The 16270-nt window shown below is 37.5% G+C and overlaps 1 protein-coding gene across 10 annotated transcripts in view; it reads right to left on the reverse strand.

The window, feature by feature from the left end:
• Nucleotides 1-12726, reverse strand: part of HEPH (hephaestin) — a 104548-nt gene extending 91822 nt beyond the window's left edge. Inside the window, exons 1-4 of one of the 10 annotated variants that reach the window (XM_066357317.1) lie at nt 12495-12726; nt 6786-6813; nt 3806-4008; nt 1369-1613 (exon numbers count right to left, since the gene is read on the reverse strand). In XM_066357317.1, the coding sequence (XP_066213414.1) occupies nt 1369-1613; nt 3806-3981 (421 nt within the window). In that variant the 5' untranslated portion in view covers nt 3982-4008; nt 6786-6813; nt 12495-12726. Of the gene's footprint in view, nt 1-1368; nt 1614-3805; nt 4012-6785; nt 6814-10455; nt 10671-12494 lie in introns of those variants that run through there. The other 9 variants (XM_066357315.1, XM_066357320.1, XM_066357318.1 and 6 more) reach the window with 9 other exon arrangements.
• Nucleotides 12727-16270: the final 3544 nt, after the last annotated feature.

A 16270-nucleotide genomic window follows, 5' to 3' on the forward strand; every position in this document is an offset into this window, starting at 1 on the left:
TCAGGTAATATCTACCTAGAGAATCCCAGGCCTCACATTTAAAATGGTTGGAGCCTGACCTGTGGTGGCACAGTGGATAAAGCGTCGACCTGGAATGCTGACGTCGCCAGTTCAAAACCCTGGGCTTGCCTTGGTCAAGGCACATATGAGAGTTGATGCTTCCTGCTCCTCCCCCTGTTCTCTCTCTCCTCTCTCTCTACTAAAAAATGAATAAATAAAATCTAAAATAAATAAATAAATAAATAAATAAATAAAATGGTTGGAAAGGTAGCAGCCACTCGAAAAGGAGCTGTGGCCACAAAACTGCTCCACAGCCTGACCTAGTAGTAGTACCCTAGTGCAAAGTCAGTGGCATGAAGGCATGGGAGAAAAGAGAATTCCCTCCCTTCAAGCACTTGCTTTAGAAAAAAAATCACAGAATTAATTTTAAAGGCCACTTAATGATCAGTTGGTCCACTTACCCATTTTATGAAAGAGAAAACTGAGAAAAAGTAACTTGCTGGAGATCATACAGATGGAACTGACGACCAAGTCAGGACCTTCTGATTTCCCTCTCTATTCCCCTCAGTCACTATGTGTTTGAATTCTAGGCCACTGGGTCTGGGATAGTGAGAGATTCAGATGAGTAAACTGAACTTTTACTTAAGAAAAAAGATGATCTTTTGGAAGATTGTGGACCTAGATTGATGCTCCCTATATTCAGAGCACACTCTTCTTTTTTCAAATCACAAATATTTTATGGAAATGCCATTTAAGTAATTCTTTGTGATAAAGGACAGATCTTCAATTTTTTTGTATTTCCATTACAGTTAACATTTAATGTTATGTTAGTTTCAGCTGTACAGCATAGTGTTTAGACATTCATATAAGTGATTCCTCTTGATATTTCCAGTACCCACCTGACACCATACATAGTTATTACTATATTATTGACTACACTCCTTATACTATACTTTACACCCTTATGATTATTTTGTAATTGCAAATCTTTACTTTTTAATCCTTTCACTTATTTCACCCAGTTCCCGAACCCTTACTCCCATCTGGCAACCATCGTTTTGTTCTCTGTATCAATCATAGAAAAAAAATACAGAAACAAACTCATAGAAAAAAGGCAGATTGAATCATCACATTTTTAATAAAGAATCTTAGGCCCAGAGAGGGACATTGACTTGCTCAAAGTTACACAGTATATGAATAACAGAACTGATAATAATACTCAGCCATCCTTTTTCTGAGCAGAGTCCCTGCTACCTCAGATCAAAAAGGAAGAAAAGACTATATTTGTTCCCAGCTCGTTTTTAACATAGTAGAAGAGAAAAATTATAGTTGTTATGGATAGGAGAAAGAAAGGGTGGACTGATTTACCTTCTGAGTCCTTCTCATAGAAAACACCATGGGGATGAATGGTATAAGGACGAGTGGCAAAATTCTTCAGGTGGATAAGCATGACATCTCCCACCTCAGCCTGCAACACTGGACCCAGGAAGCCCAACCAGGCAGGTTGGGTCATTTCATGCATGTATGAGCCATCACTGTACTCTTTGTAGATTGTCTTCTTGTAACTGCTCCCTATCCGGTTCTTGTCAGACTTTAGGAAGCTGGAAGCTACTCTGGGAAGAAAGAAAGAGAGTCACAATTTAACAACAATCTTTAAATTTTTGGAAGGTTATTTTCCATAGGAGGCTGGCCAGAGAGGGTCCGTATTTGTTGGCAAAACAAGAGGAAATTGGATATACTAATTAAAACATGAAAGCTTTAAGTTAGAGTCTAATTGTTTGATAATAGGAAGTATTAAGTGAAAGCATACAAAACTGCTGATATTTAGCCACTTTTAACCTAGAGAAAAGGCAATTTCATGTGGTTCAATCTAATATATAGTAATGGCGAAACAACCAACTAAGACTGGTTCCTTTAAGTGATCAACTCCCTACCCATGTTATCTGATGTAGCATAGCCCTGTTTATACATGGAGGATTTTAGTTTTGTGGTTAAATTCTCAAGCTCTGGAGCTGGAATGTTTCAATTAAATGTCGATGTGCAGCCCCATGTTTATTGCAGCATTGTTCACAGTGGCCAGGACATGGAAACAACTAAAAAGCCTGTCAATAGATAACTGGATAAAGAAGATGTGGCACATATACACTATGGAATACTACTCAGCCATAAGAAATGATGACATCAGATCATTTACTGCAAAATGGTGGGATCTTGATAACATTATACGAAGTGAAATAAGTAAATCAGAAAAAAACAGGAACTGCATTATTCCATACGTAGGTGGGACATAAAAGTGAGACTAAGAGACATTGATAAGAGTGTGGTGGTTACAGGGGGAGGGGGGAGAGGGAGAGGGAAAGGGGGAAGGGGAGGGGCACAAAGAAAACTAGATAGAAGGTGACAGAGGACAATCTGACTTTGGGTGATGGGTATGCAACATAATTAAACGACAAGATAACCTAGACATGTTATCTTTGAATATATGTATCCTGATTTATTGATGTTGCCCCATTAAAAAATAAAATTATTAAAATAATAATAATAATAATAATAAATAAAAAAAATAAATATTTGAACCCTTTAAAAAATGTCGATGTGGGCACTTTCAAATCTTTTGAACTTTGAGCAAGTGATTTAACTTCTCTGTGCATGCATAATTTCTCTATCTTAAACTTGAACAGGTGCTACTGGTAACTAAAAAAATTAAAATAAGTAAAGAGTTTAAGGCAGTGCCTGAAAATTAGTAAAAATTTAATAAATGTTAAGTATTACTTCAAAATATTGGGGATGGAAGATAATGCAGTTATCTGTTAAGCACAGTTTTAAAACAAAGACTTTGTGATTTCAAAATTCAATGGATAGAAAAGGTGGTTTGTCAAAAAAAAACAAACAGCTGTTTTTCTTACTCGAATTCTTCCTAGGGAGCACTGAGATGTTACAGTCAACTTTGAAAAACTCTGAGGCTTTGGAGAGACAAAATGATTCATGATCAGAAATGATTATTTAATACATTCATTCATTTTTAAAGTATATATTTGTGGAACACCTACAGGGATCTAAGAGCAAGAAAGGTTAATCTTGTGGTATCTGTAAGCAGAAGAATGATGAGAAGAGTACCAATTTTGCATCCATGTTACCCAGGTTCAATCATAGCTATGGGACGTGAGCAAGTTACTTTATATCTCTGACCCTCAGGTTTCTTATCTAAAAGATGAGGGTATTCAAACTCACCTCCTAGTACTTTTGTAAGAAGTAGGTGAGACTAGTGTGTAAATTTCTAGTATGGTGTCTGTCACAGGCAGACTATTATTACATAGGTAATAGTTATTATTGTTCTTTCTTTGATTCTAAGACTTCCTTATGTTTTCTCATTTTACCTATCTGAAATTAGTATAGTTCTGTTGAACTATGGGATATTAATTACCCATAGTTCAACAGAAACATGAAATACATACAGTCTTTGTAAGATAATTATGTATGTATTTCATGTTTCTTTTTCTAAAACTAATCAAGTGTTATTGAAACAGTATTATGCATATCATTTTAGCATCAAGAGAATATGAAATTACCATTAGGACCCTAAAAATGCTGAGGCACCTCAGTGTAAAGCAGAATCCACATGGAATGCTGGTTCTTAAATTAACTAGCCTTAATCTCAGTAAACATGGTGCTCGATATATGGCACAGAGAAGTCAGGAAGTGCCTGCTATCACACCCTGGGAAAGGCTCTTCAAAAGGCTACCTCCTGGCCTCTAGGTGCCTCCCTCCCAACTCCAGCTCTAATTCCACAAGAGATTAAACCTACGTGTCACTGTCCAGAGGCTGGTTCGTGATGACATTCCTTCCCTTGGGAGCATAGTTCCACTGCACGTCCCAGATGCCCAGGTAGTAGACTCGAGTGGCCCCATCAGTCAATTGGGGCCACAAAAGTTGCATGAACAGCAGAGGCCAAAGGAGACAGCCTGGCTCCATAGCCCACATTACTCTGGGAAACAGGCAAATGAATAGCTGCTGGTATGGAAGAAAGAGAACAAAGGGGCATTGCTTGCGTCTGGAAAACTAGAGGCAAAGCCACTTAGAGTGACTGAGAAAGCAAAAACAAATTACCATAGAATCTATACCTTACTTTATTACTTTCAGTTCAACAAGCAGTCATTGATCTCTACGCACTGGACTTTGGAGGGGAAAGTTAAAGAGTCACGTATACTGATAATTATGCATCACTTCTTTCAGAAGGGAAATCTGAATCTAATTTCTTTAGCTGTGTAGAAGGAAGAATTACTCTAGTTCAAGAGTCATGAAACAGGCACCAAAAACCTGATTGTGCCACTGACTCAATACCTGAATCAAGTCACTAATTCTCTCTGTGCTTCTGCTATCATTCTACTTCTGCTTCTCCTTCTATCCCCTATGAATTGTATTTAAAAACTAATGAGAATTCACCAAAAGACATTTACTAGGATGTTAATAGACCCAAAATGAAAACAGCCAAAATGCCCATGAACACTAGAATAAGTAAATTGTATGTTATTTATACAATAGAATTTTATATAACAATGATAATGAACAAACTACAATTACACATGAAAATATAGATGTCTCTCATGAACACAATGTTGCAGAAATAAATGATACACAAGAGAATATATACTCTATTATTTCATTTATGTAAAGTACAAAATTAGGTAAAGCTAATTTATGCCACTAGAATTCAAGATAGTGTTTGCCCTTGAGGTAGGGATCAGTGACTGGGAAAGGAAGAGGAAGAATGCTTCTAGGTTATGTTCTGTTTCTTGATCTCAATCCTAGTTACATGGATGTGGTTAGTTTGTGAAAATACATTGAGAGCTATGAACTTAATATTTGTGTGTTTTTCTGCATGTGAATAGCAAAAAAAAGTAAAAAATAAAAAGGTAAAGTGAAACAAACAAATGAGACAATGTAAAGAAAACATTAATTTATGAAAAATGTTTTCTGCTGGTTCTCTACTGTGCACAGACTCATTTCATGGGTCCGGTCTTGAATCAGAGTCAACAGGAAACCTCTAGCCTTTCATTTCAGTTTATCATCCAGGAGGTAAGCTTTCTTGGGGCTGTGATACACTCAGTCACACAATACGTAGCTACAATCAAACTTAGAAACACAGACAACATAACACAAACACACATATACATACACTTGCACACACACTGCAATCTTATGCAGAGTTGTACACACTTGCATCCACATATAGAACCACACTATCATAAAAGCCTTTGTCACTTTCAGAATAACAATAATAATAATAAATCAATATTTGTCATGTGTGCATAGCATGCCAGATACTTTTCTAAATGTTCTACATAGATTAAATAATGTAATCTTCATGACCACACTAAGAAGAAGGCATCATTATAATCCCCATATTAGTGAAGGTAAAACTGCAGAACAGAAGTATAATTTGCCCAAAGTCACCTAGTTAACAATCGGTAGAGTTGGATAGTGAGTCCAGAAACTGTGGCTTAGTTCTTAATCACCATGCCTTACTAACTTCCACAAAACAAATTTGCATACTCACATGAATATACACAGAGAACATGTATAGGTCCATAACTATAACCATAGCTTGGAAAATCTCATATATTCTGAAGCATGCAATCACATATAGTTGTGATCACTTCTAGAAACAGATACTTCTAGAAACATACTCATATAGGCAAAGAACCATCTAATCAATATCATTCATAATGATGGTCATAATGATGATAGTTAACATTCATTGAGAGGTTACTACATACTAAACACCATATTCAATGGTTTATATAAATCATTGCCTTAAATTCTCATTCTAAAAACATTAAATAGGGACAATAAATCAAAAATATAAAATAAAGATATGCACAGATTTACATATAAATAAGAAATCCCCAGATATTTACTTTGGTGAAGCCTAGATATTGGCCTTGATTAATAAGCAAACCTATAGCCTTCCTTACAAAATCTCAAGCCCCTCTACACACAACAGTAGTACCAGTGTTGATCCCCAATCTCCATATGACATTTGGTAGAAAGCCCTTGATATACAGAGAATCTGTTCTGGGGTTCCCTTTCCCAAAACCTGGATCTCCAACTAACCATTTGTGTAGACTTGGGTAATACTTAACTACTTTCAACCTGCTTTCTTATCAATAAAGTATATATAAGAATGTGTCTTGAAGAAATAGATTAGAAAACTTACATGAAAGAGACATAATACAATTAATGCTTAGAACATAAGTGACAATAACTGCTGGTGTTTTTCTTCTTCCTTCTCCTTCCTGGCTACTGTCTCCTACATATCTTACATTCTAGATTTCTACTCTAGAGGCTAGCTTAAATCTTAATTGCCCCAGAAGGTACCCTTTAGCTTTTTCATACCACTCTCTTCTGAATGACTACCTACTCTCTATACCACCCAATTTCATTAATTCAGACTTAGTATTATTGCCACCTTTCTGTCTATGAGCTGCCTCATGAACTGTCTTTATTTTTCATATTGGAATATAAACTCCTTGACAATGGATGTCATGTCTTAGAAGTCTTTGTGCATCTATTGCCAGGCATGATGACAAGGGCTCCGTGGGTGTACCATGAACAGCTACTGTTAAAGTGACATGAAGTGATGCACACACATATTTTCCCACCAGTTGGTTTTAGTTCAAGTTTGACATTGGTTCACAGAGTGACTTTATGGAAGTTACTTTATCTTAGTGAGTCTATTTTTTTTCCATAGATAAAATAATAGAGCTGGACTATATAGTTCTTACCTTTTAAGGATCATGGATGTTTGAGAACCTAATAAAATGTAAAAACACAGAAATACAAAAATATTTTATATAAAGAATTCTAAAAGAGTCTGACCAGGCGGTTGTGCAGTGGATAGAGCATGGGACTGGAATGTGGAGGACCCATATCCAAAACCCCAAGGTCGCCAGCTTGAGCAAGGAGTCACTCAGTCTGCTGGAGCCCCCTGGTCAAGGCACATATGAGAAAGCAATCAATGAACAACTAAAGTACCGCAAAGAAGAACTGATGCTTCTCATCCCTCTCCTTTCTTATCTGTCCCTCTCTCTGTTGCTCTCTGTCTCTGTCATACACACAAAAAAATAATTCTAAACCCCCATACTTTGTCAGTACTCCCATTTACCAATGAAACATGGATGCATTTATATGCACCTACATATAGTATTATATATTGTCAAACAAATAGCCCTGCTTTAAAACCTTCAATATGGAGAGAATGTCTCTAGTTCAAGGGAAATCTGAGTGAAACTCGGACCTTCTCCAAGCTTCTTTCTCAGGAACCTGCCAACAAAGCCTTTGTACCTTAAACTCACTCACCTAGGAATAAAACTGTCCCAGGTAACAGTTTCACAACTGGAGAAGCACATGCTAAACTTGGAAATATTCCCAGAAAAGACTGGTACAGATCTTCAGCATACAATGACTAAGCATTTAAAGGTAGTGACTAATGACAAAAAGAGGTAGACAATAAAACCTGGGGAAAAAAGTGTTTCCTATCACATTCCACTTCACAGTATGTTTTTCATATCTGCCATCTTATTTAATTCTCAGACTCTTGTTAGATAAGGATTATCTTCTCCATTTTGTATCTAAGGAGCAGACTTTGGAATCAGACTACCTAAACAAATCCTGGCTACACTTTCCCTAGCTGTTTGATTTCATACACTGCTTCACTTCACTAGCCATAGTGCTTTTATCTTTGAAATGGATTTAATACTATTAGTTACACTTTAAGTAGTATGAAGATTAAATGAATTAATATCTGTAAATGCACAGAACACAAATATGTGAAGTGCACAAATAAGTGGTCAAAAAGTATTAACAGCTGTTATTATTACAGATGAGAAAATAGGTTTAGAAATGAAACTTGTCAGGATCCCAAAACTTTGACATTTTATGGATAGTCACAACAGGTACACACAGAGAAAAAATTATATACAGTAACACATACTAAGCATAGAGGCACATGTATATGACTGAAATTAGTCTCTTTGGAAGTGATATAATATAATAAAAGGAACCAGAACTTTTGAGTCAGATGAACTTAAGTTCAAGTACTGTTTTAAGTTGTGTTGGAAAGGGATAGCATCGGAGACTTAGTAGGCACCTGATAACTATTAATAGGTACCTGATAAATATTAATTTTCTTTCTTCCTAATCACTGGCTTTCTTTCTTCCCAAAAATGCATTTGTTGTTGCTATTGTTGCTGTATTATTTTTAATTTAATTTTACAGTAAATTATTAAAACAGAAGAAAGAGAAAATCCATAATATTCCTTTAGAATCATTTAGATATTTCTTAATAAAATTAAAATACTTCAAACCCTAGAAAAAATAGATTCTAGTTCTGGATTCATCATTTATTAGTTGTGTAATATTGAGCAAGTCAACCTAATTTCCTGAGCCTTAGTTCCTTCATCAAATAAGTGAAGATAATCTCTGCTTTGGGTTCCTCATTAGTTTACTGTGAAGATCAAATGAAATGAAGGATGTGGAAGCCCTACATAAACTTTTTATTTGGGCAAGGCTACTTTTTCTCTACTGAGTCCACAGAAGGAAGTCTTAGAGAAAGGTCAGACTGAGGAAGAAAAATAAAAAAGAAAGGTAAAAGGACAAATGAAATAGGTAAGGTGAGCCAGATCCTGGGAAAAAAGTAAAAACAGAGAGGGCATAAGGAAGAAGGTAAAATAGAAAAAATGGTTGGGGAGCAAAAGGGGAGAGAGAGAAGAAAAAGAGAGAGAACTAATATGAATGATTTTTTGCTGCACTTGGAATCAGACATAGTATAGTTAATACACACTGAGACTAGCCTGGGGAGAAGGTCAGCCAGCAACAATCAAGCTTCCCCTACCTTTACCTTACCTTCCTGACATCCCAACATCACCTAGATCTGGTCACCAAAATCCATGACAATTTGCATCACTCTTTTCCCTATAATTTGCAAGTTATTACTTTAAGGTGATAAGGTTCTTTTCTATCCATCTCCCTATGGGTTGGGTTAGACTGAAATTGACAGGCTCATACTAAAGAAAGGATCACTCAACTGAACACAAGAATGTTGAATTATCTTTTGGGTCCTGTCTCCAATCTCAACATAATAAAACCCTTCATTCATTTTGGTCCTTTGTTTCCTTAATTCTTTTTAGTGCTTTCTTTACCCTGTGACTCAAAATACATTCCAAATGGGGATTTTCTCACCTTAGTTAAGTAGAAGGCTTACTTTATAAGGATAGAAACCAGAGTGTTAAAAGCTTCACAGGGTTCCAGATAATATGAATAAAATTTATATTATTCTTTAGTCAGTATCACTGTATGCTTGCATGTCGAGGTGATATAATTGAGACCTAGAGCAGAAGAAACTCACCCGAAATCTTGAAAAATAGTACTAGAACCTAAGACTTCTGACTCCCCATCCTGGCAATCGTGTTCAGCCTAGTGTCATCGTAACATTCCTGGGACAATATTATTTCACTACATATTTTCCACTTGTATTAATGAGGTTGCTTTATTTCCACATACTCCAGTTGTGGTATCATAGAAAACATACTAATTTGAAATACAAAGACCTAAATTCAAATCTTATATCTTGTCTGTTATAGCTATGTGACCTCTCAACAAGTCACTTTCACATATTTGAGCCTCACTTTTTCATCCAAAACTGAGGATAATAATTATCTACATGATTGTTTTGAGGTTCAAGTATTAATATTTGTGACCCAAGCAAACGGTTGAATGCAATAGATGTTCTGTAAAAAAATGGATGCATCATAGATTCATACATCCATAATGACCTTTAGAAAGTATCTTTTATCAACCTTTTGATGTGACAAATAGAGAACTGAGGCAGAGGAGTGACGGTGTTTACTCAAAGTCAAGCAGCAGTTACTGGTAAAGCCAGATTTTGAACCCTTGTTTTCTAAGATATTTCTGCTATTTAGATACTAAGTGTGAGAAATAATTGATATTTTAAGCTAATAATTTAGTTTACCTATCATTTACTTGCTTATTCTCTTTAAGTTTGGATCTCAAAATATGAAAACAAGTGGTTGTTTTTAAGTGTTTGAACTTCTAATTCATGTAGTCCTCAGATCCATCACCTCAACAAACCTCTTAACCTATAAGATGAGAGATCCATACATTATTTCAACAAAAAAATATTAACTACTTTCTACAGCTCCAGAATTGTCCCTGAAGCAGTCAAGCCAGTGTGGTCCTGGCCATTTTGAAGAGAAGAACAAAAGAAGCTTACTGTTCATTTAAATTTTCGTGCACACATAGCCAAGCTTCCTCTAACTTTTCAGCAACTTAATTTCTCTCCCAGTGGCCCAGAACTCCACTAAACCCAGAGACATAAAGTTTTTACATAGAAAAGAAAGTGAGGTGGAATTTGGAAAGAGATGAAAGGAAGCTTACCTTTGCTAGAGAAAACCCTTCCACATATTCATGTCAGCAACCTAGTATGCAGACCACAGCGTGAGTCTGTCACCCTTGCTCAGTCAGTATCCTGGGTTACAGGGACTTTCTCATAAACTAAGTCCAAGGCTCCAATCTGACGATTGTTACTGAGGTAGGGTGAGTGGAGAAAGAGGTAATGCTGGGTGCAATCCTTTCCAGAAATTAAACTACTGAAACTTCTTGTTTCCGTCCGGTTTGGTACAAAACCCGGATGGTTCTTTGAACATATCCGGGTGTTTTCCAAATCCTGGTTAGGATCTCAGGAGGAATTACAAGGGGGTGGGCTGCATTTTTGTTATCGCAGCTTGCTAGTTGGCTTTTGCTGAGTGGGGGAGGAGAATACACTGACAGTATGGCCAGTCAAAGCTCACAGAGGGACTCCCACAACCCATTAATGAAAGGTGGTCATTTGTAAGTGTGATTAGATTTAGGAAGAACACACCACCACCACCAATTTTTTCCCCTTCTTTCTGTAAAACAGCATCATCTCTGCCTATTATCTTCTGGCCATAGTTGTTTGGTATTAAAAAAAAAACTAGTAATAAAACAAAACTTTCTACATACCAAGCCCTGTGCTAACTACTTTACATGCAATCTCTCATTTAAGTCTCCTGATACCCTGTGAAATAGACTCTACTTCTCTATATTTTACAACTTATAAAAGCCAGGCTCTAAGAGAGTACATAACTTGTTCAAGGTCACACAATTACTAGGTAAAAGAAGGAACTTTACTGGGTCTGTCTAGAATTTTAAGTACCACACTACCACACTGTGCTGCTTAGGAAAGAAACAGAAAGACTTTTTGAGTTGAGGGAAGTGACTTCATAATTACTGAGCGTCTACTGTCTACTAGTCACTGCTAGATATTTTTAAAACGTATATTAGCTCTGCCTCTGTCATTTCTAGAATCTCCTACTGTAATATCTCAGGGCTGTATTGTCAACAGTTTCCATAGAGAAGATGAGATACAACTAGAAGATAACTTAGATTAATATAGGTCAGCTTTTTAAAAACAAAGAAGATCCAGAAGAATTGGAACAATTAAACTTAATGAAAAGTAAATTGGAAAAAATAATGCAAATAGATCCTAAAATTTCTAGGTGAAATTGAAATTTGGATTTTTTTTTTTTTTAAACCAGAAGTCACACTTCTTTCTGATGGAAAGATGGGGTAGTGAAAAAAATCACTAGCCTAAGTCAAGTGACCTAAATGCAAGCACCTGCTTGCTCTGGTAGTTTTAAGGTATGTCACTTTAACCAGGCTCTTTTTCTCTGAGCCTCAGTCATTCTATTTATATAAAACTTTAAGCGGCCCTGGCCGGTTGGCTCAGTGGTAGAGTGTTGGCCTGGCGTGCAGGAGTCCCGGGTTCGATTCCCGGCCAGGGCACACAGGAGAAGCGCCCATCTGCTTCTCCACCCCTCCCCCTCTCCTTCCTCTCTGTCTCTCTCTTCCCCTCCTGCAGTGAGGCTCCATTGGAGCAAAGGATGGCCCGGGAGCTGGGGATGGCTCCTTGGCCTCTGCCCCAGGCACTGGAGTGGCTTTGGTCGCAACAGAGCGACCTCTCGGAGGGGCAGAGCATCGCACCCTGGTGGGCAGAGCGTCGCCCCCTGGTGGGCGTGCCGGGTGGATCCCGGTCGGGCGCATGCGGGTGTCTGTCTGACTGTCTCTTCCCGTTTCCAGCTTCAGAAAAAATACAAAACAAAACAAAACAAAACAAAAAAAACACAAAAAAACTTTAAGCTATCTACAGAACCTCTAAGATTTATAAATTTATATATCTAGCATTCTATGATGAAGACACATTTTTGATATTAAGAGTGGAAGAGAGTTTGCAAAGACGTTAAGTAAATATAAGGAAAGAATGAGTAGAGAGTAAATGGTGGAGAAAAATAGTGGAGAAAATATGCCTGCCGCTTTAGAAAAGACTGCATCTACCCACCAGACCCACGTATAGAAAGAAGACACATAATGGCGGTTCTACCACCTAGTATCCTTACTTTATGATGAGGAGATCTTGGCTCAGAGCAGATACTCTTCTCTAGGCAAGCTCAAAACATTTTTCTTCCCTGGATTTAAAGTATCTGGGACAGGGTCCAGGGAGGAGAACTTTCAAAGACTGAGCTGGTGGGGGCAAAGTCTGGGTCATAAACCACTGGAGGTGGTTAAAGGTGCCTGGACACTTAGGAGCTGTCCCACAAACTACACCCTAGGCCATGCCAAGTAGAAGCAATGATAGGGAGAAGGGAGAAACCACCAGCCTCAGCTCTCTCAGAAATGTTCAGTGGTCATGTGAAGCTGGATCAGGACACAGCAGTTGCTGAAGTTATCTGCCTCTTCCCCTATTTGTCACTGATGTGAACCTTGAAGCCAGAAGGGGAAGGAGGGAACCAAACCCATTAAGCTTGGATCCAAGTCCAGGCTCCAAGGCATTTATGACAGGGAGGTAAAGGATAAGATCTCTGCTCTGACTCATGAAAGAAAACAAGAAGCAGGTCATAGAGACACACTTAAATCAACACAATAAAAGCTGCAGGAAGCTAGCTAGGCCAGATTTCAGAGTTTACATTATTCATTCAGAAATTCACTGAGTGGGCACACAGCTCTTCCCTCTTTTACAAATTCTGGATATATTTCTGGTGCCTTTCATCAAGTGTCACCAAAAAAGAGTTTAACTTGACCTTTAGAGACCAAGATTAGTAAACTATTTTAGTAAAGAAGCAGGTAGTAAATATTTTATTTGCATAATATGCAACCCCTACCATAACTACCAAAACAGAGCAGGGTAGCATGTATGGCATATCTATGTACAAATAAGAGGGTGATGGGTATGCAACATAATTGAATGACAAAATAACCTGGACATGTTTTCTTTGAATATATGTACCCTGACTTATTGATGTCACCCCATTAAAATAAAAATTTATTTATAAAAAAAAAGAGTTCATTTACAAAAACAAGCAGCAGGCCAGATTTGACTGATGAGCTATAGTTTGAAAACTGCCACTATAGACTGTTCTGTAATATGGACATGTGCAATATCATAATGTTATGAAGAGAATGAAAACAATCAGATACTCTAGACTGAAATACCAACTCTGTCATTTTCTGATTCTATGACCTTGAAAAATTTATTCAATCCTTTTAAACCTCAGTTTTGCCTCTGTAAAATAAGGATAACAATAGTACTTATTTCATAAGGCTCTTATGAGGAATGAAATAAAATTTTTCATATGAACTATTTAGCACAGTGACTAGCACACAATAAGTGACCCAAAAAGAATTATTATTTTTTAAAATTTTAAATTAAAAAAACCTAAATTCTTTTTACTCATTCTCAGAAAATAAGTTTTATTAATTTAAAATGAAAAGTAAGAATGTAGAATTCTGTCTTTAATTTCTAATTATGTTACTAAAAAATCACACAATAATCTTGGACAAGTCAATTTGCCTTTACACGACTTTGTTCACTCTCTTATAAAATGGAGATATTCTAAACTTTATTTTTCGAGATTATTTTTGGCATCAAAACCATTTTCCTAAACAAAATCTTATAGTATATACCCACTATGTATGGAAGATGAAACTGGAGTTCTTCTGGTAAGGCTAGAAGAGAGAAAGAAAATGGGCAAGGTTAAGACACAGGGATATGTTTCTTTGTACTTTTGCCCACTATGACAATGTGGTTAACCCTGCTGCACTAAGCAAGAAATCTCAATGGCACTGAAAGTACATTTATTTAAGAAGCACAAGAACAGAATGTGTTTAAGAGTAAGTAAAAATTGTCACTAGCCTAACCAGGTGGTGATGCTGAGGACCCAGGTTTGAAACCTCAAGGTCACCAACTTGAGCACAGACTCATACGGCATGAACGTTGGTTCAACAACTTGAGCACAGGGTCGCTGTCTTGAGTTTGGGATAATAAACATAAACCCATGGTCTCTGGCTTGAGCCCAAGGTCACTGATTTGAAGTCCAAGGTCACTAGCTTGAGCCGAAGGTCACTGGCTTGAGCAGGGAGTCACTGGCTCAGCTGGAGCCCCCTGGTCAAGGCACATATGAGAAAGCAATCAATGAACAACTAAGGTGCCGCAACTATGAGTTGATGCTTCTTATCTCTCTCCCTTCCTGTCTGTCTGTCTGTCTCTCTCTGTCTTGGTAAAAAATGTCACTAACCCATCTCTTATTCATTTACTCAATAAATATGTCCAGGTTACTTGTGCATGGACAATAAAAAGGGCATAGTTTTGGGATGGCTACAAACATGAAAGGATTACAGGGACCTTCATGTTAGGGGCAACGTTATCTAGTGTGAGAAGTATGGGTTTTGCAATCAGAAAGACCAGGGCTGACTCCTTCTGAACTGTGTGACTTTGGGCGACTTATTTAAACTTTCTAAGGTTCTTGTTTCTTTATCTGTCAAAAAGAAACAATAACACTTCCATGAGTGGAATATTGTAATAATTAAATAAGCTGTCATTTCCATGAACACTTCACACAGTGTATAACCTTGGCAGCCTCCAATTCATGTTCTTTTCTTTCTTGTCATTCTCACAGTGAAATCAGGTACCTGGTAAAAACAAAAAATAAGCCATGAGCAGTGCCCTAGCATAAGCAGTCTGCCTCCTTTATCTCAAGACTCTCTGATGAGCTTCCCTTAGCAGTTATTAAAAAGAAGTCCTCTGAGAAATGGTGAAGGGGTGCAGGGAACAAGATATTATTGCCTAGAGGTCACATCTCTAAAGTTACTGCCCTTCTTTTTCATCCCCCTGCCCACTTCTGACCAACAGGCTCCATCATACTTCGTAAAGATTGATATGCACTACTGTAATGTGTGATTTTCTCAGGCTTCCCCAAGTGACACTGTCTCTTTCTTGAACTCTGTTTCTTAATTCTACGTGTTACTTTCATCAGTCCTCCAAAGCAGTGGGTTCATAATTGTGCATGCACCAAGTATCTCTTGGAGGGTTTGTGAAGACACTGGATTTCTGCTTCAATAAAACTGAGGTGAGGCCTGGTAATCAACAATTACAACAAGATCCCAAGTGATACCAATGTTGCTGTTCTAAGAATCACACTTTGAGAAACACTACTCAAGCCTAAGGAAATCTTGTTCTCAAGTTTACTACTGCCAGCCAACTTGTTTCTGCAGACTGATCCCTGAGATCTCATCACCCTGGTCTTCAAGTGTCCAATATTTTGCCCCACATCAAAAGTGTACTTCTTTCAGTTTCTTGGTACCTCCTTCATGTGGAGTCTTTTTGAGCATCCTCCCAACACCTATTTGCCAGACCATTCTTGCCTGCCTATATGAACCTCCCTTTCCCCTCCATGCTCAGTTAACATGTCTACTTTTCTGGTACCTTCTTGGAACAACTCTATGAATGGCATCAGCCCCTCTTGCCAACTGTCCTCTACATTCTCACGTGGCTTCCTGATTGTAGGCTCTGGCACAGAGACTACTGCTTTGAATCTTGGCTCTGCCTCTCTAGAAAGTGTGTAGGAAAGTCACTTGAGTTCTTTGAGACCCAGTTTGTCATCTGTAAAATCAGGCTGAGAAAATAAAATGGAAGAATATCTGTAAAATTGTCTAGTGTCTAGAGCGGTACCTGTTACACAGTAAGCGATTAGTTAATGCTAGTCTCTTTTTTATTCTTTATGTAAATTCTCCTTCTATTTGTACTATGAATGGCTAACTCACAAAGAAAAGAATGAAGATCACTATTTAGGTATATGTTTCAGGCCCAATGTTTTTTAGTACAAATCATCATTGTTTT

Source organism: Saccopteryx leptura, chromosome X, assembly GCF_036850995.1.
Source record: "Saccopteryx leptura isolate mSacLep1 chromosome X, mSacLep1_pri_phased_curated, whole genome shotgun sequence".
Taxonomy (NCBI): domain Eukaryota; kingdom Metazoa; phylum Chordata; class Mammalia; order Chiroptera; family Emballonuridae; genus Saccopteryx; species Saccopteryx leptura.